Below are 19,249 nucleotides of genomic sequence, written 5' to 3'. Positions count from 1 at the left end.
TATATTTAATTTATATAATATTTGTTAAATTATACGTATGAGGTCGTTCGTGGCGCAGGGGCACAAGCGTGCGATAAACGTGAAAGTTGGAGTTCGATTCCCACTGAATTGAATATTTTTATTTATACGCTCTGGTAAGGAGCTTGCGGCGTCGAGTTCCGAAACTTAACTCGCGCCTTTACAATTCGGCGGAAAGTGAGGAACGGAAGTGTTTTAATGAGAATGGAGAGTCTCAGTTTATATGGAATTCAATTGTACTAACAAGATTTGTATGTAGTAACTTTTTTATAGCTTTGGTGCGTTGAAAATAGAGTGCTTTATCACTAGGTTCCCCTTTACCCATCCTGTCAAATGCGGGATATTGCGTGGAACTAAACAAAATTATAACATATCGCCTATAATCAATGAATAAATCAATCAATCTAGCTAAATGATTAAGAATGACATTTAAAGGAATGAATCAGGTATCCAAGTACGAGTATGTATTTTTAATTATGCCAGTTCTACCGATAAATTTTCATCGCACGGTTATGACCTATAGATACTTATATTATAATTTTAATTGTATAATTTGCGAATTATTTATAAAGGGAGATTCATTGTGACGTCATCGTATCTAGCTAGGACAGTCGCAGGTTCGATTTCCACTAAAGAAAATGTTTATATTTAGAAAGTATTAGTATTTAGGTCAAGTGCGGGGTTTATTTCTGCTAACCAATTCGGAATATCAACAAAATATCCAATTTAATTGCCTAGTATATGCATACGAACATAAAAAAATATAAATATTTCTTATATAACGCGGTGCTAAGTTCCGCCACTCAACATGCTATCTGCTGCTGTCATGCTGTGAACTACATTGAACAGGTATTTTGACTCTATTTATGTATTACTTGCTTTTATCTGCAGCTTGCCCACGTGGTCAAATGAAAATAGCTCCTGGTATTGAAATGTATAACAAATGATGCATTAAGACCCCAAGGTAACCCTGAACGTAAGTACAGAAGGTTACATCGACATGATTAACATGTTGTGATATAGCCTAATAGCCCATATAGCCCTTCGTGATGGTCAATCTACTCCTCAGATTAAGAAGAACAACTAAATAAACACTTCAGCTTCTTTTAACTTCACGCTGTATCCTGCAAATAGCAGGGTAGGCGAAGGGAACCTAGGAACCTAGTCTGTTCCTATTTAGATACTTCCCTACTTTCTTATTCGAGTGGGAATCGAACCCACAACCTCGCATTTATATTTGCACGTTTCTGCCACTGCGCCACGACTGGTCTTAATTCCACTTAAATTTAAACCATAATTTTGAAATATATAATATGTAGATTTTTTATATAAATCGAGAAAGTCAGATTTTACACTTGTATATCTAAACAACTTAGTCATTAATTACTTTAGCTTTAATTGTTCTATTTTGACTAACTACTGCAGCAATTATGAAATACACGTCTGGCTATTTTAGATTTCGATTAGTAATGTACGAGATTTAAAATATGAATTATAAAATTAAGATTTAACATAGCCTAAAGCAGTAAGCACTATTTTATTCAACACGCAATACCTCGGGAATTTGGAGGAAAGTGTGGAGAGGTAGTGACTTAATGGGAACGGAGGTTAGGCTGCAAGGTTTCCTCTGTCTATTCTGCTATGTCAGATCAGCAAGAAGCTAAAAAAGTCTCTTTAAAATCTAACAAAAAATTGCATCTCGTTGGTGTTTGTTACACGGGGTCGTGGACGGCGGTGATCTCTTACCATCACGTGACACCTAAGCTTATTTGCCTTGTCTTTTCCATAAAAAAGAACATAATCATGACAAGAATGGATGAAGCGAACGGAAATATTTATGCCCAAGTCCGACTCGCACTTGGCCGACTTTTTAAATTTTGATTTTTATTGATTTTATTAAGCATACGGTATCAGCATCTCGTTGCAGCAAGATATTTTTAAATAGGTAGAAAATGAAGAACAGAGTGATAAGTTACTATGTCTAACTTCATTGCTCCGTATTGGTAATAACCACGAAAGATATAAAAAATATTTAATTAATCATATCCACCACATTTTGTTAATGGAGCGTGAAATACAAATAAACAAAATAAATCTTTTAAAAAAATCTTAGGCTATGTATCTATTTCAAAATATTTTTACAGTAAAGATTGAAAAGTCACCTGACGTAATTTACTTACAATGATTAATTTATTTAAATGTTTAAATTATTAAAAAATATGATACAACAAAAATTTTTTTTTTAAATTGCCTAAATTTGTGACTACCTGTGCATACTCTAACTTTATATTATTGAGAAATTAAAAAAGTTAAGTGCGATTCAGACTCGCCTACCGAGGTTTCCGTACCAATTTCAAGATTTTCTGTAAAATATCACTTTTCGAGTTTCTTCTTATTGTTACTTAGAAACTTGCTTTTCTGTGCTTCGATAGACCATAGACTTAAATACTTGATATTTCAGCTCGATACCTCGACGCGATATAAAGATTAATGATGTAGACAGACGGACAGACGAACAACAAAGTGATCCTATAAGGGTTCCGTTTTTATTTTTTGAGGTACGGAACCCTAAAACCCTAACCAAAATTATAAAAAAAATGAGGCCAGTCGTGTGCTGCAAAATCGACTGGTTGTGAGTTCGATCCAGACTCGAGGAAAGGAAATATTTATTTAAATTTATATTTTTAATTCTTGTTTCTTAACACAAGGTTCCCTCTGCCTACCATGCTGTATGCGGGATACAGCGTGAAATTTATATAAAAAAATTGAATACATTCAAAGTTACATTCCATACAATACCTGTAACAATTTTGATAAAATACAAAACAAAATTTAGAAGAAGAATCTACTAACTAATTAAGCTTTGCTCTACATTTACATACAACAAGCCCAAATCAACGTTCAATGCCAAAAGCCATTGCAATTAAAAGTTTCATATAAAAAGTCACTAGAAACAAAGTTCTAACGTGAAGGGATGGAAAGCTCAAAAACTATATAACGGAAGCTGTGGTACACATCTTCACAGTCAATCATCATCTCGTTTACTAGACGCATCTAAAAAGCAAAAAAAATAATGAAATATGTTAGTATTTTTTTAAAATATTTATTACGCTGTTATCAGTAAAGTGATAAGTGATTTTTGGTGTTTTCTCTAGTTATTCAGTGTTTTTTTTTAATTTAAAAACATTACTTTCTTTCACTCTTTTATTTATATTCTATATAGTTAAATGTTTATTTAAACGTAATAATTGAAAACGTATAAAAATTTCAACGTAGCGGGATTTGAACCCGCACCTCTTGGAATCCGTCTCGGTATGGGTTCAAATCCCGCTGCCTAAAAGTTTTTCGTTTCTAAAAAATATTTTGTCTTTTTTAAGTGTGGAATAACACTAAAAAATGTTAAAGATTTTAATACTTAAACGAGTAATGTAAAAGTGTTTGTTTAGTGGGTCGTTTAACTTCAATCAATTATGAACTTATGTGACGTTTTGAACCTAATTGGATATTACATACATACATTGAGGTCGCTCTTTACTTTTAGATTTCATATAGATAGGCTTTTTAGATATATTTATATATTTTCTTAACAAATACTTCGATTTGAGAGGAATTAAATCTATTAAAATAATGAGATACATACTTTACCTTCATAAAAAATAATTACGATTTCTTTCATTTTTTAAATATTTTTTTGTGACATGACACAAAAGCAAACTTACTATTTTTAGTTTGTGTCAAAAGTCAAAGTCAGTCATGTCTTGTAGTGATAGGGCTACCATTGAACATATTATATTAAAATATGCCATCAAATGATGGTTTCTGGGCAATAAAATTTTATTATTATTTCAATTCTAGTTCATCATTCTGGCCCTAGCGTCGATAGCTACAGCAGCACGTCTCGAAAATGTATACCTACCACCGAATTCTGAATCCAGTGGAGCTGATGCAGGTCTTGAGACTCCTCTTGAGAGCTCTGTAGCATCAGCGAGAAGCCAAGCTGAGATCTTAAGATACGAGAACGAGATCGACAGTGAAGGATGGCACTACGCTTATGAAACCAGTGACGGATCGAAGGCTGAACAGAATGGTGAGTTATATATTTCGAGTAAAACTTTCTTGGTTTTAACCTTTTTCTTGGTTATTTTTTTAATTTCAGTCTTTACTTTTTTTAAGTATTGTTCTATATGGATAAGACATATTTTTTTAATTAAAACTTTTTGTTATTTTTTTTATTAAGCTTGTTTTAAGTAAACTAAAGTAGTACGTGCTCCTCCCTACATTTCTTGACTGCAGTAAAATCGTGATCGTTCGATACCCAACTTACTTTGAACCTTAATAGACTCGGTAAAAAAATATTATTTGTTAATAATATTAACGAATTTCAACGTTTTCTTCGGAACTGAAAAACATGAAAATAACTTTTAGATGTTTTTGAGACATTCCACATGCCCGAGCCTATCTAAGCACAGGTACACTGGCGTTACCTCCTTCGCCTTCGCCGCCTTCCTTTGTAATGCCTCCGCCTTCCTTTATAAATGAAGAATTCAACACAAATAATATTTTCCGAAACAACTATTTTCTGAGATTAGTGATTTCAACCAAGCGAACTCTTCGATATTTTATGATATTAGTAGTACATAGATTTCATTAAGCCCTATCTAATAATATTTCATAATCTTTAAGCAATATTGTTTTTGCTCTCTTCATGTCGATCATACTTGAGTCTATCTCAACTTTGTAAGTATCTTAACATTTGTAATTTCAACTAAAAGTTCAGTAGGTGTCACAGCCAGTGAAGGTCTCGGGTTCAAGTGCCTCTAGTGTATGTGCATATAAGAGGGCAAAATAACAATGCAGTAATTAAGAAAATAATTTATAATAATTTTTTTGGGTCCAGTCACTCAGGTACATAAGGGTGCAACTGTATGCGGGTTAGGGTTCAATTCCCGCCCGTGGAAATTAAATATTAAATATTTTCGTTTTTTCGCTCTGGTAAAGAGACAAAGCAGGGCGTTGAGTTCCACTAATAGGAAATGCGCCAGTTCCACTAATAGGAAATGCCTTTATAAGAGAAGACAATCGTTCAAAACGGCTTGTCTGAATGTAAACGCGACCGTTAAGGATTCGATTCTCGAAGGATATTTATATAAGAAAGAAAAATAGCGCTACCACTGAGCCATCAGTGACATTTTATTTGTTATTACATATAACAAATAACCTAAAAGGTGCCACTTTAGAGTAAATATAAAGAAGTTTATTTTAACGAATGATTCATACTAAAACAAAAGTCCAATTCTATCAATCACGCGTAACATATAGAAATATTCTTGAACTTTTAATGTGACCTTCTTTAAATGATATAGTTATTAAGTTATTTAATGCACGCTATCTTTTAATAATGTCTAAGTGGTAATTTTATTTGGAATCTTAATTGTTTAGGGATCCGCATACTAAAAAGAAAACGGATCCCTTACGGGATTTTTTCTTTTGCGCCTACGTCTACGCAAATAATTTGCGAACGACGACTAGTGTTTATATAGAAATATTTGATTTAAACAAGCTATAGATATATTATTTCACCAGAAATTGAACCCACGACCCGCACGTGTCAAAGATGGTGCTGTCATAATTACTAATTGCTTTACACCATGAGGTCAGATTATACTTACTTATGGCATACCTTTCTAAGTTTACTTCGCTAGCTCTTCACAAGATTGAGGCATTTCCTATTCGATTATTCATAGATTGAGGTTATCATGGCGCAGTAGGAGGGTTTCGCTTTTTATATGGTGATCGTGGGTTTGATTACCATTTGGGGGATTATTTATATATTTTTTTGAGGTCACTCGAGAAAATGAAATATTTAATATTTTCATTTCTTTACTCTGTTGTCGAGGCAAAGCACGGCGTTCACCTTAAATCGATATTTTTCTTTTAATCGTAAACCAAGTTTCAAACCTAAATTTAATTCTTTCTTCAGGATATTACTACAATTTGAAATCGATCAAAAGTTAAGCACAAGTTCTTTCAATTCAATCTAAATATTACGAAAAATTTCAGGCCGTGTCCTCCCAGGAGCAGCACCAGAAGAAGGTTCCCTCCAAGTATCAGGCTCCTTTTCGTACATAGGAGATGATGGACAAACCTACTCTATTAGCTACACCGCTGATGAAAATGGATACCATCCTGTAGGTGATCACTTACCTACTCCACCACCCATCCCTGAAGCTATCTTAAAAAGTTTGGAATTGACAGCTGGAAGTGATGGTAAATAACTTATTTAAAACTTATGGCAAATTTTAGAGGTGTCACATGCTTAGTTGCGTAACTTAACGCCGCGATTTTACTTATCAGTGTGGGGAAAGAAAATAATTAAAATTAATTCACCTGAATATGTTTGATGTTGATTGCATCTTGTATTTTTAATGGAAGCTTGCATTAAAATATGTAAATATTTTTGCATATTTGAGTTTATTCGATTTATACAATGAAATTATTTCCCCTTTGGAAAAACAACACTTTGCAATTTTGGGTTCCGCCACTCAACATACAATATTTTACGGATGAAGCAGTTTTAACATTAGGTTCCCTCTCCTCTAAGTCTCCTTTTATTTTTAAAGGACAATACAGCAGACAGAAGAGCAGCTACGACGCCGACGCCGGCTACTAACACTTTTACCTGAATAGAAGAACATTCGATGTGTAATCATAAATAAACATCAATCGTCTTAATTATAATTATATTTGTACATAAGGTTAATGAATATTTTTGATTAGACAGCCAGTACTTAGTATAATATGTTTTTAATAAAATATGAAATATATAACCTTTTTTTACTGATATAATCTATCAATCGAAATTTTAGAATATAAAATACTTAAATAATTTATTTATATTATGAACAATGTACCTATACAATTTCAATGTCAAGACGCCTGTAGGAAATTTTATTGCAATTTTTTTAATTGAACTATTGCTTTCAAAAAATTGTAGGCGCACAATAAAATTATTTATCATTTTGAACAGGATAACTTAATATTTAATAGACTATTTAAAAATCATTTTACAATAGTTTTATACCATGAATTAATGTTAATAATAACAACTCGTCATATATTATAATATAAATACTTATATAGGAAAATAATACGTAACAAAATGTACGTAATAATGATGTAAGAGGAAAGCACTGAATTAGAACCCACAACTAAAACGCTGTATCATTATGACATTACATTATTGCTTATATTTCGTTTTTATTTATTTTTTTTACGTCTAGTATGAACTTTTTTTTTATTTATTCTAATTGATATCTAATTTCAACATAATAGAGCAATATACAATATAATGTACTTATTAGTCCTTCGTAGCATAGTAGCACAGCTTTGTAAACACGACGGTTGCGGGTACGATTTCCACTAGAAATAATGAATTATTTTTAGTTCTTTTATTTTATAGCTTTACGCTGTAACAGCTGCTGTACAGGCCTCCTATATCATAATAATTACAACAAATCATACTGTGACATCATGAACGAAGAATAAACTTGAGTCCTTGGTCTTGAATCTCGTTACTACCAATTACTAATTCGTCGTGATATAGATATACAAATTAATTGAGAAACGGTTGCTGTTATATATTGAAATTGAATTTATATTGAAATTGAATTGAACTAAATTAGCTTTTGTAGTTAAATGATTTAGGTTTTTTAGTTCAGTAAATGTAATTTTTTTTTTTTTATCTTAATTTAAATTGTATTTGAAATATATATATGTAAGTATATTTTTCTTCTTTTTTGATTAAATAAAATACAATAATTATTGGTTTCCCGAAACCTACTTTAAAATACAAAAGATGCATGATCATATTGAGATCATTGGGGCGCAGACGCACAAACGTGCGACTGTAATCGCGACGGTAATGGGGTCAATTCCCACTCGGGGGAAAGAATTATTTAATATTTTAATTTCTTCGCTCTGGTAACAAAGGCAAAGCGCGATACTGAGTTCCGCTACTAACAAAGCGAAGTGTCTTAATGGGAACGGAGTATCTTATCACTAGGTTCCTAGGTCCCAAAGGAGGTAGACAGAGGCCCGTCCTTAGGCTCTGCTAAAAATAAAAAAAAACATCATGATTTAAAATACCTTGAACAATATAAAGAAACGCAGGAAGAAATCATCAAAATCTTATTAGGTATAATTTAATAACACTATTTAGTTCAATATAAGACCTTGTGAATACGTGAGAGTTAATAGATTAAGGTACCTATAATATTTATATACATAAAAAATATTATCCCGCATATTGCAAGATAAGCAGAGGAAATCTATTCTTAAGACACTCCGTTCTCTCTTAATCTCTGCAAAATTGTCGGGACATTGCATCTTGAGTACCTTAACTCAACGCCGTACTGGGCCTTATCAGCCGAGTGACGTAATGGAAATATTAAATATTTCATTTGCACGACCGGGAATCGAACTTACAACCTTGGCGTTTTACACACTGCGCTATTACGATTTCAATACTAGGTTGTAGTTAGTATATGATTATAGGGTAAGGAGAGGTCTATTTTCATTTATCACGTAAAAAACAGGAGGATCCCCCGGAGGGCACGTATAAAGAGGTTGATGATAGTAGACGAGGCTAAAGAGATATGAAGAGACCGTAGCGTTTAGCTCTCTCTTCTCTCTGGCCATCCCAATAGGGTTCTATTAGACTGAGCGCGAATATACAGAAAAATGGAAACAGTAGCTAGTGACGTAAGAAAATCTACACTTTCAAAGTAATTTCATAGTAAAATATGATTTTCTTTCATTAGACTCGTTGGAACAAGGAAATAAGTACCAATCTATTATTATAGACGTAACAAACAAACAAAATAATGGGGAAATACATTATTAATACGAATTACACGGAAATAGATAAAAGATAGATAGATAGATCTTTAGATAACCTCTAGGGAATTATCAATTATACTATGCAGTATAGCAGGTTTTACCAGCGACTTCGCCCGCGTGGTCAAATGACAATTGAGAGTTGTGTATGATATATGAAACATTCTAATAAGGCCCGATTTAAAAACCGCCGTCAAGTTTGAGATCGATCTTGAGATGTCGTTTTCATTAATTGATTATTAAAAGAAAATCAATTTCACATAGTATTTATTAATTCATTCCTTCGAGTGGGGATCGAACCCACGACCACCACGTTACTGGTACGGTTACAGGTTCAAAATACAATATATAATATTCATTTGTATCGAAATATATTTAGAAATTAGCCTCTTATCCAAATTATGTAGAGTTGTTTTAAAATTTTCCTAATTTTGCCTAATTTTTGAAACGATGCGCGTCGGAATTAAACTCACTGCTGCTTTGTCTTGTTACGAAAACGAGAAAATAATTAATTTAAACCCAATAAAGATAGAATACACGCTACGACGTCATCAAAATATCAGTTAAATCAGTTTTAAATAATCGAAATCTGTAATAAAAGATTATAAATATTTTTTCTATAATAATTAAGTTATTTCCCCCTGCAAGCGTCTATTATACAAATTGATTCTACAAAACCTAAAATTTTGATATCTGGAACTGCTACGGATGTTGATAACAATATTCTGTGTAAATGCACCAACAAAAATATTATTAAAGTAATAATTTAGCTATAGAGGTGCAGTGGGAATACGATGGTTATTGATTCAAATCTGATTTGGGAGATTACCTATATACCTTTTTAATTATATTTTTATACAGCTTTATGCTTTATTTCTTATATAGCTTAAAATATGCTAAAAACCTAAAATTACAAATTACGTTTTTTCTACAATAGCAACACACGTGTGCAACATATGCATAGTGGGAGACGGTGTATGTTTACTCAAGCGACTAAAATATTTTCTAATTTAAATGATTCTTTTCGCCGTCTTAGCGCAAGGGTACATGGGTGTGACTGTACCGCGATGGCTGTGGGTTCGATCCCCACTCGAGGGAAGTCATTATTATTTCTTAATATTTTCATGTCGGCGCTCTGGCACGCCTAACGCCTTCAAGAATTCGGTGGAAAGTGGGGAACGGAGTGTCTAAATACTAGGTTCCCTTTGCCTACCCTGCTGTATTCTGGGTGCAGCGGGATGAAAAAAATCAAATATTTATATACAGGGTGGAAGAGGCTGCGCTTCTTTAATTGAAACTGCATATAGGGTAAAAAATTTCAAACCCGAAGCTAAAGAAATTAATCAAGATGCCTCAACAGTTTGGACGTAGGATTTTTTTTTCATTTCACGATTTTTCTCCATACCTGTATTTCGTGTGACGCACACATACACATACTACTACAAAAATACTACTAAGCGTTGCCAAACTTCTACTTTTCATTCGTCAAAACAAAACCGAACGAGAAAGAACGATATCTCGCGTTCTTTTTCACGCAATTACCTATTTATTATAAATCTAAATAACTTTCAAACCTCTTATTAAAATTGTTTAACAAACTCCTACTTTAAGTCAATTTATTATATCACCTTTATTATGAAATTATTTAGAAATACTGCATGGTTATTGAACCACCCACAAAGTTATATTCAAAATGTTTAACACAAAATGATATTGAACTACGATAGATAGGTACTTACATTTAACATTAGTTTTACATCGTCGTTGTCGCATTCTCCTTTTACTATCACTAATATTTACATCATAAGTAATATTAAAAACTCAACATTTGTTTGAAATGTCTTAAAAAAATGTATGTTTTGATAGTACACTCAAATACTGATCAATATGTGAAACATTTGAGAAAAATACTCAGTAATCACATCATCACGATCACGAAACATTCATCACGATTTTAGAAATCCGATTAATGATAAAATTAATATTAAACAACATCCAAATAATTTAAAACACTTAATAATTATTCAACGTATAAAGTCGAACAAAATAATGTAAATACAACAGAACTTAGCCGTTCCGCGGCTAAGTTCTGTTCTCACACAGATAATTAAAAACATTGTAATAGTTGCCATTAACTAAAATACTTATCGAATATACTATTAAATTTTTTATTAAGATTTTCATTATTATTTATATTTGTATGATTATTTTGATAGAAAATCGTATAAAAATTAAATATTAAACGAGTTTTATAATGTTACACGAGGACCTGCGAAAACTCAATACGAAATAAATTAATATTTAGTAATTATTTGTAAATAGTATTGATAATTTTATTAATTATTTTAATATCAAATCATGCGTAAAAAATATAATCTACATTTATTATGAATTATAGTGTTATATTGCACAATCAATCAATATTAAAAATGAATTTTGTTATCTGTACAAAGACACCCCGCTCACGCCGCACCGATTACCGGGGATTCCCATAGAATCGGTGCGGCGCGTACATTCTGCGCAATAGTAGTTGGGTCGGACTATAGCTGAATGCTATTTACTAAACCATATAAATACAACGGGTTATGGGCCCAGACCACGTCGTAACAATAATAAAGAAGATTGCATCAATCGTAGAAAATTAGAAATACTGGCGAGATTAAAACAGCGTTACTTCACGCGACGCTTCGGCGTTGGTATTGAAATTTGGAGGTTAAGTTGCCGGGAAGGAATAAAAAAGAAAAACAAGCAAAATAAACAATAACAATGGAAAGGAAACAGCACAGTAATAAAACTCGAAGGAGTAATAAATTGGAATGCTTGGAAGTTCCAAACCATAATACTACTACGGGGGGAAATTGTGTCATCATCATCTGCATTTATTGTAAAAAGAAATGCTACAATTAAAAGAAATATTAAATGTTTCAAGTGTAATAATATGGGTCATTATCGAGCTGAATGTAATGTGGACAGAAAATGTAATATTTATTGTTAAAAAAAGTGAAAAAAATGCTATTATTGTAATAATTTTGTAAACATGTTAAAAATGAGTGTTAGTTTAAAACGGGAACATAAAAAATGTGTTTGTAGTGCAACAAAAGTAAAATTAAAAACCTAATAGAAATAATTTAATAAAAGTGTGTGTAAAGTGTATTCCTAAGTTAAGTTGCGTTAATTTAACATCAGCTCGCCGCCGTTGCCTACATACCTACGCTAGTTGCTGCGACTCGATTTCTTGAATGAAGCGTGTGCGACGTTGCCGCGCCGACAGGTAAGTGTGTGAGTGATAATATAACACATTACAAATGGCGTTTTTTTTTAAAACGATTATTTTATTATTTATTTTGTTTGAAAAAATAACTTTTTCATTTTTGGGAATTATTTTTTTTCTGAATTATATTAGGCTTTTATAGAGTAGTTAAAACTGTGGTTTCATTTAAAGTGGTGCCGTCAATTCCACCCTGTATAAAGTATTGCAAGCAAAGTTAGTAGCTCCATTATAAAGAAATGGTAATTTTAGCCAATTTAAATCGTACCGCAAACGATTAAGGCAATAAGACCAAATTGAAATTGAAAGTATCCAACCGTTACAGTACTACAGTAATATCTCAGAGATATGTATGTTGAAGATAAATGAATAGCGCGGACCACGTTTACACTGTCTTGATAAGATTTTGCGGTTATTCGGCGGAGTTGTTTAAAAGTAAAATATACAAAAAGTGTAATTTGACTTTTATCTTTTGTATTATTGATTTTCTTTTATTTCTGAAAACTGCCAAAATAAATGTATTCTTGATTACTAATAAAACATTTCAGTTATTTAAATTTACTAAATTTCGGATATCATCACAGTGATTTAATTTAGGTCATATTGCACTATGTAAAAAATATATAGTACCTACTGGTATGATTTTTAGGTCTTTCTAAGTTCGATTTTTCAATTCTAATTTATTTGTTTATTATTACCTCCAGTGGAATAAATAATTAATATTCTTTTTATTTTGCCACATTACTAAAATTTGTTATCAAAAATTTAAATTTGATAATTATTAAGCCAATTTTAATATCATATAAAGAATATTAATTATTAAGCTATTACGATTACATTAGTAATATATTTATTCTGAATAAATAATTTATAAATACAACAATTATAATTTCATACATTCCTTATAAGGGCATGCACGTAATTTCCTTTAAACACATTACATACATTGTTATAAATTTATAAATAAACATATGGTTTTTACGTTACGTTGTATTGTGAACGGGGTTTGATCGCCAGTCGCGTACACTCGTAGAAGTTCAAGCATCGTTTAGTGTTACCAAAGCTTTGTTAGAGTGCAGTGCGATGAGAGTGTGGATATTTGTTGTTTGGATCTTTTTTATAGATTTAGGGTATGGGGTTCGGGTTTGTATTTATTTTTCGTATATTTTTTTTATTTTCAGAGAGAAAGAGAAATTATTCTCAATTCTCTCTCTTCTCTTTATGTTTTCCGATGAACTATGGAGAAGAAATATATTTTATTGCCAAAAACATATTTGAGGTCAGTCGAGGGGCGGGACACAAGCCTCAGTTCCCCGTGTGGGAATCGAACCCATAACCATCACGCTTACAGTCACAGGTCTGTACCTTGATGGCCTCAAAAAAAGTTTAATTGACATCTAACTGTACATTTGCTTAGAAAAGATATCTTGATTTTTCAGTATGTTCGTTTTAAGATATATTTATTGAATTAAAATGTAAAATAATTGGAAAAGTTTTTTCTTACTCGCCTATTTTCTTTCTCGCCTAATTTAATCTCAAATATTTCGTTCCCTACCGTTCCGTTCGGCTAATGTAGAATCGACACAAATTGCAAAAAATAAACATGGCTACTCACGAGTAAAATGTATCTATAATGTGAGTATTCGCCACGTGCTTGTCCATGAATTCATGAGTATATACTATGCATTGGTGGGATGGAGTGGTAATAGAAAGAGAAGGGATGAGAGAACGAAAAGAAAGAGGGAGAAAGAGAAAGGTATTATACACTACTCGTCTGTGTATGCGACTGTCGCGCCTGCGCACGTCTCATTTAAAGGTCCGTCACCCACCTCACTTTATACGAATGGAAAGTGGAGAACGGAGACACGAGTCACTACCATCTACAAAGATTCAGACAAAGAGACAAATAAAATGTTTAACACTGTATATAGGTATAAAGTAACCTTCATAAATTTAACATTTATCAATCTTAACGCAGTTGACATAAATGACGTAAACAGTGAGGTAATTCATGATACAGTGTTATGTCATTATTAGGGAAGGATATTTGGTCAATTATTATATTTATATTTATTGCTTTAAATTGATAAATAAACAAAAAAAATATTTATTTCCCGTTCTTATGGGAATTTAGGGAAAAATCTTAGTTCTCCCTACTCTCCCCAAAATTTCAGGGTTCTAATAAAAAAAAGTATTCATTGATTGTCATTGACCATTTTAATGCACTAAAAACTTTTGAGAGGCCCAATTATGTGACTATAAATACATTGGTTTAGGGTTCGATTCCCATTCGGGAGAAAAATATATTTAATATTTGCATTGGCAGAAGGAATCTAGTGTTTAGTAACCTGGGAATCTAGTAACACTTTGATACCCCCTTCCGCGAGTAAGAGTTCCCTTGTTACCAGTGCGAGGAAATGTAAATATTTAATTTCCTCCAGTGGGAATCAAACCCACAACCTTGTGCCCCTGCGCCACGAATGGCCTTTATTTGTTCTTCATATATTTAATCAGTTTAAAATATTTTTGCGCTGTTTTACATCACGGACACAAAGTGACGTGTTTATAAAGATATCAAGAATCTGCTTCTTGATTTTCTCACAAAAAAGTTTATTTAGTTGAAAATAGTTTCAGCAGAGTTCGTAAAATTCGATGTATTTCTCGATCTTTGCTATACGTTTGATCTAGAGCAAACAACTTTTGAGGTAATTTACACATTTAGTGTATATATGTAGTCAATAAGGTTAGAATCAAAAATCTAAATGTGAAATGAGAGCCAAGTTCAATATTGAATAATGCATCATTCTCGACTTCAACGATAAAAGAGTCGTATTTGAATCAAGTTCATTGTTCACTTGGAACATAAAGTTCAATATTGGACCTCAGATTTTTTACTTACACGTTTAGTTTACTTTCAGCTAGTACTGTACAAAATAACCAAGTCAAATCTTGACACTTATGTAAAATAATTTACGAGAGAAGTGTTAAGTGTGAAGAGCTAGAGAAATGGTTTGTGTTGACTGTTTTTAAGGGTTCCGTACTTCAAAAGAACCCTTTGCTCAAAGGAACCCTTATACACATACACATTATCGCGCTCGTTTGTCTTTTCTATAAAAAAATTGCAGGATATGCGTGAAAACAAAGAATATTATAAAAAAATTAGGTCATAATTTTAAGTATAAAACTACTAAAACTTCAACCACCCATCAAAAGTGCACCAATCGTATTCCAAGCATATGTTCTAAACATTTCAACAGAAGGCTATAAATAAGCAAAGTTTTAAAGATCGGTTTATTTTTACACTCCAGATGCAGTTTTACACTCCAGTTATGTTTCACTCTTGCCAGCAATACTGTTTTTAATAGAGCAATAATGGTAGAATAAGATCATCAAACTCATTAACTTAATACTTTTATTTTAGCGAATCAAAAAATCAAATCAGCTTCACGCTGTATCCCGCACTCGGCAGGATTGGCAGAGAGAACCTAGTGTTAAGACACTTCACTTTCTCAGAAACTTTTCTATAATGATTGATTTATAAACAGACAACGATAATTTTCTATTCACTCGGTCACTATAAAATAAATAACATTATATTGATTCATGTAAATGATTTTATAAAAAAACCTTTTTTCAGGTGCTGAATAAACAAACAAACAAAAATGTAACAATACAAAATGAAATAATAATAAAAATCATGATCCACATAGACCAACCACTGACCAAAAAACTAGCTACCATCTACCGATCAAACACCAGGAAGAAATTAAAGACCATCTCTCACAAACTCTTAGGTGATGTTAGAAGATTGTTCACACATCCAAGTCTGAACCAAACTATACAATTTAAACTGATTGACACTAGATTTCTAAGGAACAGCAAAATAGTTGCTTTAGATGAGAACGCCCCTAAATATTTGAAAAGTTATTGCGAATGGCAAAGCGTGAAGAAAATTACACAAAAAACTTGGTACTACTCCGTGCTGTTGACTGGTTTGGATCTGTTCCATGTGAATAATGGAAGGAAAGTTAAGAGTAATTCAGGTATAATTCTTAATAATACGTTTTCCTAATAAATATTTTTTAAGTTTAAAATATTCTCCAAAAAAATTCTGACAGCTTCCCTTGCGAGATAGCGAGAGACAACGGAGTACCAAATGCTGTGGTATTTGCATATCTCTTTTGCCTCTTGGACTGTCATCAACCTCTCCTCCATACATGAGCATGTATCAAATCTGAGGGAATAAGAATCTGATTATATGACTACAATCACAATCTATTAACATTTTAACTTAATATACTTACAGGTCGAGGTTACACGAGGGGAATTTGCAATGTGAAGAAAAGTTGTGCCATAATAGAGTGGGATCCAAAACTCAGTGGTTTTCTACTAGCACATGAAATAGGACACAGGTACCCATGTCCTCTTAGAAGTCTGTAGTGAAGGAATCTTATTATATTTTAATAATTTTGATTTCATCGCTTTGGTGTGGCCACGCGGCGTTGAATTCCGAAATTGAAATTTCACATTAAATGTCATTTTAGTAGTACTATATTATAGTATATTCTTCAAGGAACTTAAATGATATAGCGTCTTTTACCAATCGCTTATTTAGCACCGGTAGAATTTTATGCATATAATGAGATATATATTTATTTTTTGTTATTTTTCAATAATTTTTTGTGAAATATTATTGTTTGCTTTGTTTTTATGTAATTAAATTAATTGAAATTAGGTCAAAATATTAATCGTATAACTAAACACTTGTCAGTTATCGTCAAAATGATTAGATTATAATATACTTGAAAAAATAGGTTTTGAGATCTCTTTACCCGACTGCGGCGAAGCCCAAAAGGCTATAAACGCGACAGTTGTGGGCTGGATTCATACTAGGAAAGATTTTTTTATTTTGTCGGCCTGGTAACAAGACAAAAAGCGACGTTGAACTCCGCTTTCCAAAACAAAAAGTCTTGAAAGTTATATGGAAATTGGAGAATGGAGTGTTTTAACACTAGGTTCCCAGACCTACTCTGAAGGCGGTGAAATTGCTTTATAATTTCAAAATATTAAGCTAAATTGTGTTAATCTTATAGCTATCAACTTTAATTAATTATTTTTTTTTGTTCTACTCCAGCCTAGGCATAAGGCACGACGGACCGCCGTACAATCAATGCAAGAGTCAACAAAATATAATGGCTTTAAAATATTATCAGGACAAACAGCCCAAGAGCTGGTCTTCCTGTAGCTGGTATTCGTTGAGGCAATTCTTGAGGTAAATTATTGTCATTTTCGATTTTTTTACTAGATGAAACGCGGTGTTAAGTTCCGCCACTCAATACGCAGTCTTGAAAATTGGGTGGTGCATGGGGAAACGAGCGGCTTAATAAGCTCTCTGAATAAATCTATGATCTAAATAATGAAATAAATATATAATAGTTATTAATAATAATAAAATAAATATTTAATAGTTATTAATATATAATAGTTATTATCATAGTTATTAATATATAATATATTGTTTCAGAACCAACAAAGCGTGGTGTGTTAAGCCTGTATTAAATAACAGAACTACGCAAAAATATCTATAATATTAACTCTGTGATAACTTACAATGACAAATAACAAATCTTAGGAATATCTAGTCAAAAATAACCTTAAATTTAATAATTATATACTATTAACCACATTCTTTTTTGTTTTCTCCAAAAACGTAATTATTTGTCTGAAAATATAATATTCTTATTAATTTACTAAATTCTATTGGTACGTCCAAAAAAATCTCTTCAGGTTTTAAATTCTTACAATTTTAATAAGAAAATAAGGTTGTTTTAATATCTAAATAAATTTATTTATTTCACAAAAAATGTTTTCTTTACTTTGCGACATCGACTGCGCTCGTGTAAAATTTGAGGGGACATTGAAGATTTAACGACATAGAGCACAGTGTTTAACTGTAAGCGCGAGGGTTGCGGGTTCGGTTTCCACTCTGGGGAATGAAATATTTTCAATGTATCATTCTTGTAACGAGACAAAGCACGGCGTTGTCAGACACTGTCTAATCAAAACAAAAATATAGCAAAACAGCATGAAGTAAAAAAAAAGATTATCATTTTCATGTAATATAATAAAGTGACAAATGTGATTGAATGTGTTTAGTTTATTTTTTAATCAATATTATGTACACAAAATTTAAGAAAAACTGCTATTTATCTTTATATTGGGGCTGCGATCACCTGCAAGTTATAGAAACAGTAATATCCATAGTATGTATTGCAAATAAATTTTATTAGCAAATATAAATTTTACAGGCTTTGCTATATATTTTTATCAGGAGACATTTTTTTACTATGTTTATCTTAGGCCCGCATTGTCATAGCATTTGACTATAAACACGACGGTTGTTAGTTTGATACCCAGTCGAAAAAATGAATAATTTTCATTTCCTGTGTTGAATTCTGCCTCTCAACACGCAATTTCTTCAAAATTGTGCTGTGCGTGGATAACGCAGTGTTTTAACACAAGCTTCTTCTTATTCTGCTTACAGAATGATAGAGGGTGAATCTAAAACAAAAAAATATACTTTTCAGTCAAAATATAAAGTAAAGCAAATATATTATAACCAACTCTCTAGGTTACTTATCTGAGGAACGGTGGAGATCCGTGTGTTTATTTTCTTGGCTGAAACAAACATTATTAAGGGCTCAGCGGTAGAAATTATTATAAAGTGAAATAAATAATAATATAATAGTAAAAAACAAAAAACAAAAAAAATGTTACTCAACTAACACTACGTCAGTAAAAGATTCATCTTAGTTTACAACCCATACAAAACACAAATACATATAAAATTATAGACGCTTACTTAAAAAAAATACTAAAAAAAAGCACCATCTACTGTGAATGTGAGCCTGTGGGAAAATTACTTATTTTCCTAATAAAAGAAAAATAACTTCATTAAAATTAAAAATGTATAGAGTTAATTATAGAGGACATCCCAATTATATTTTCTAAAACGTCGCACTTTCAATTTACACTTACTCACCAGAATTGTAATACAAAATGTTATTT

General features: G+C 31.8%; 2 protein-coding genes across 2 annotated transcripts; both read left to right on the top strand.

Moving 5' to 3' along the window:
- The first annotated feature begins 440 nt into the window (after positions 1-440).
- Positions 441-6,798, top strand: LOC146532275 (endocuticle structural glycoprotein SgAbd-3-like). Its single transcript, XM_085197767.1, has 4 exons — positions 441-464; positions 3,874-4,105; positions 6,079-6,285; positions 6,639-6,798. The coding sequence occupies exons 1-4, from the start codon at positions 441-443 to the stop codon at positions 6,686-6,688; spliced, it is 513 nt and encodes a 170-aa protein (XP_085053893.1). The 3' UTR covers positions 6,689-6,798.
- A 6,389-nt stretch (positions 6,799-13,187) lies between these two features.
- On the top strand, positions 13,188-17,865 carry LOC146532274 (snake venom metalloproteinase neuwiedase-like). Its single transcript, XM_085197605.1, has 5 exons — positions 13,188-13,324; positions 15,819-16,224; positions 16,488-16,593; positions 17,316-17,453; positions 17,706-17,865. The coding sequence occupies exons 1-5, from the start codon at positions 13,265-13,267 to the stop codon at positions 17,767-17,769; spliced, it is 774 nt and encodes a 257-aa protein (XP_085053731.1). The 5' UTR covers positions 13,188-13,264; the 3' UTR covers positions 17,770-17,865.
- Positions 17,866-19,249: the final 1,384 nt, after the last annotated feature.

Source organism: Heliconius melpomene, chromosome 14 (genome assembly GCF_056956725.1).
Source record: "Heliconius melpomene rosina isolate 202511_hmr_F chromosome 14, ASM5695672v1, whole genome shotgun sequence".
NCBI classification, from domain to species: domain Eukaryota; kingdom Metazoa; phylum Arthropoda; class Insecta; order Lepidoptera; family Nymphalidae; genus Heliconius; species Heliconius melpomene.
This window is presented reverse-complemented; position numbering and strand designations above follow the sequence as displayed.

What these genes read in the sequence shown, in the direction of transcription:
- LOC146532274 (XM_085197605.1), top strand. Translation starts at nt 13,265, where the DNA reads ATGAGAGTGTGGATATTTGTTGTTTGGATCTTTTTTATAGATTTAGGG. An exon ending in GAAAGTTAAGAGTAATTCAG is followed by an intron (nt 16,225 to 16,487) that starts GTATAATTCTTA and finishes ATATACTTACAG; the next exon opens with GTCGAGGTTACACGAGGGGA. An exon ending in GCACATGAAATAGGACACAG is followed by an intron (nt 16,594 to 17,315) that starts GTACCCATGTCC and finishes GTTCTACTCCAG; the next exon opens with CCTAGGCATAAGGCACGACG.
- LOC146532275 (XM_085197767.1), top strand. Translation starts at nt 441, where the DNA reads ATGACATTTAAAGGAATGAATCAG. An exon ending in ATCGAAGGCTGAACAGAATG is followed by an intron (nt 4,106 to 6,078) that starts GTGAGTTATATA and finishes GAAAAATTTCAG; the next exon opens with GCCGTGTCCTCCCAGGAGCA. An exon ending in ATTGACAGCTGGAAGTGATG is followed by an intron (nt 6,286 to 6,638) that starts GTAAATAACTTA and finishes TTATTTTTAAAG; the next exon opens with GACAATACAGCAGACAGAAG.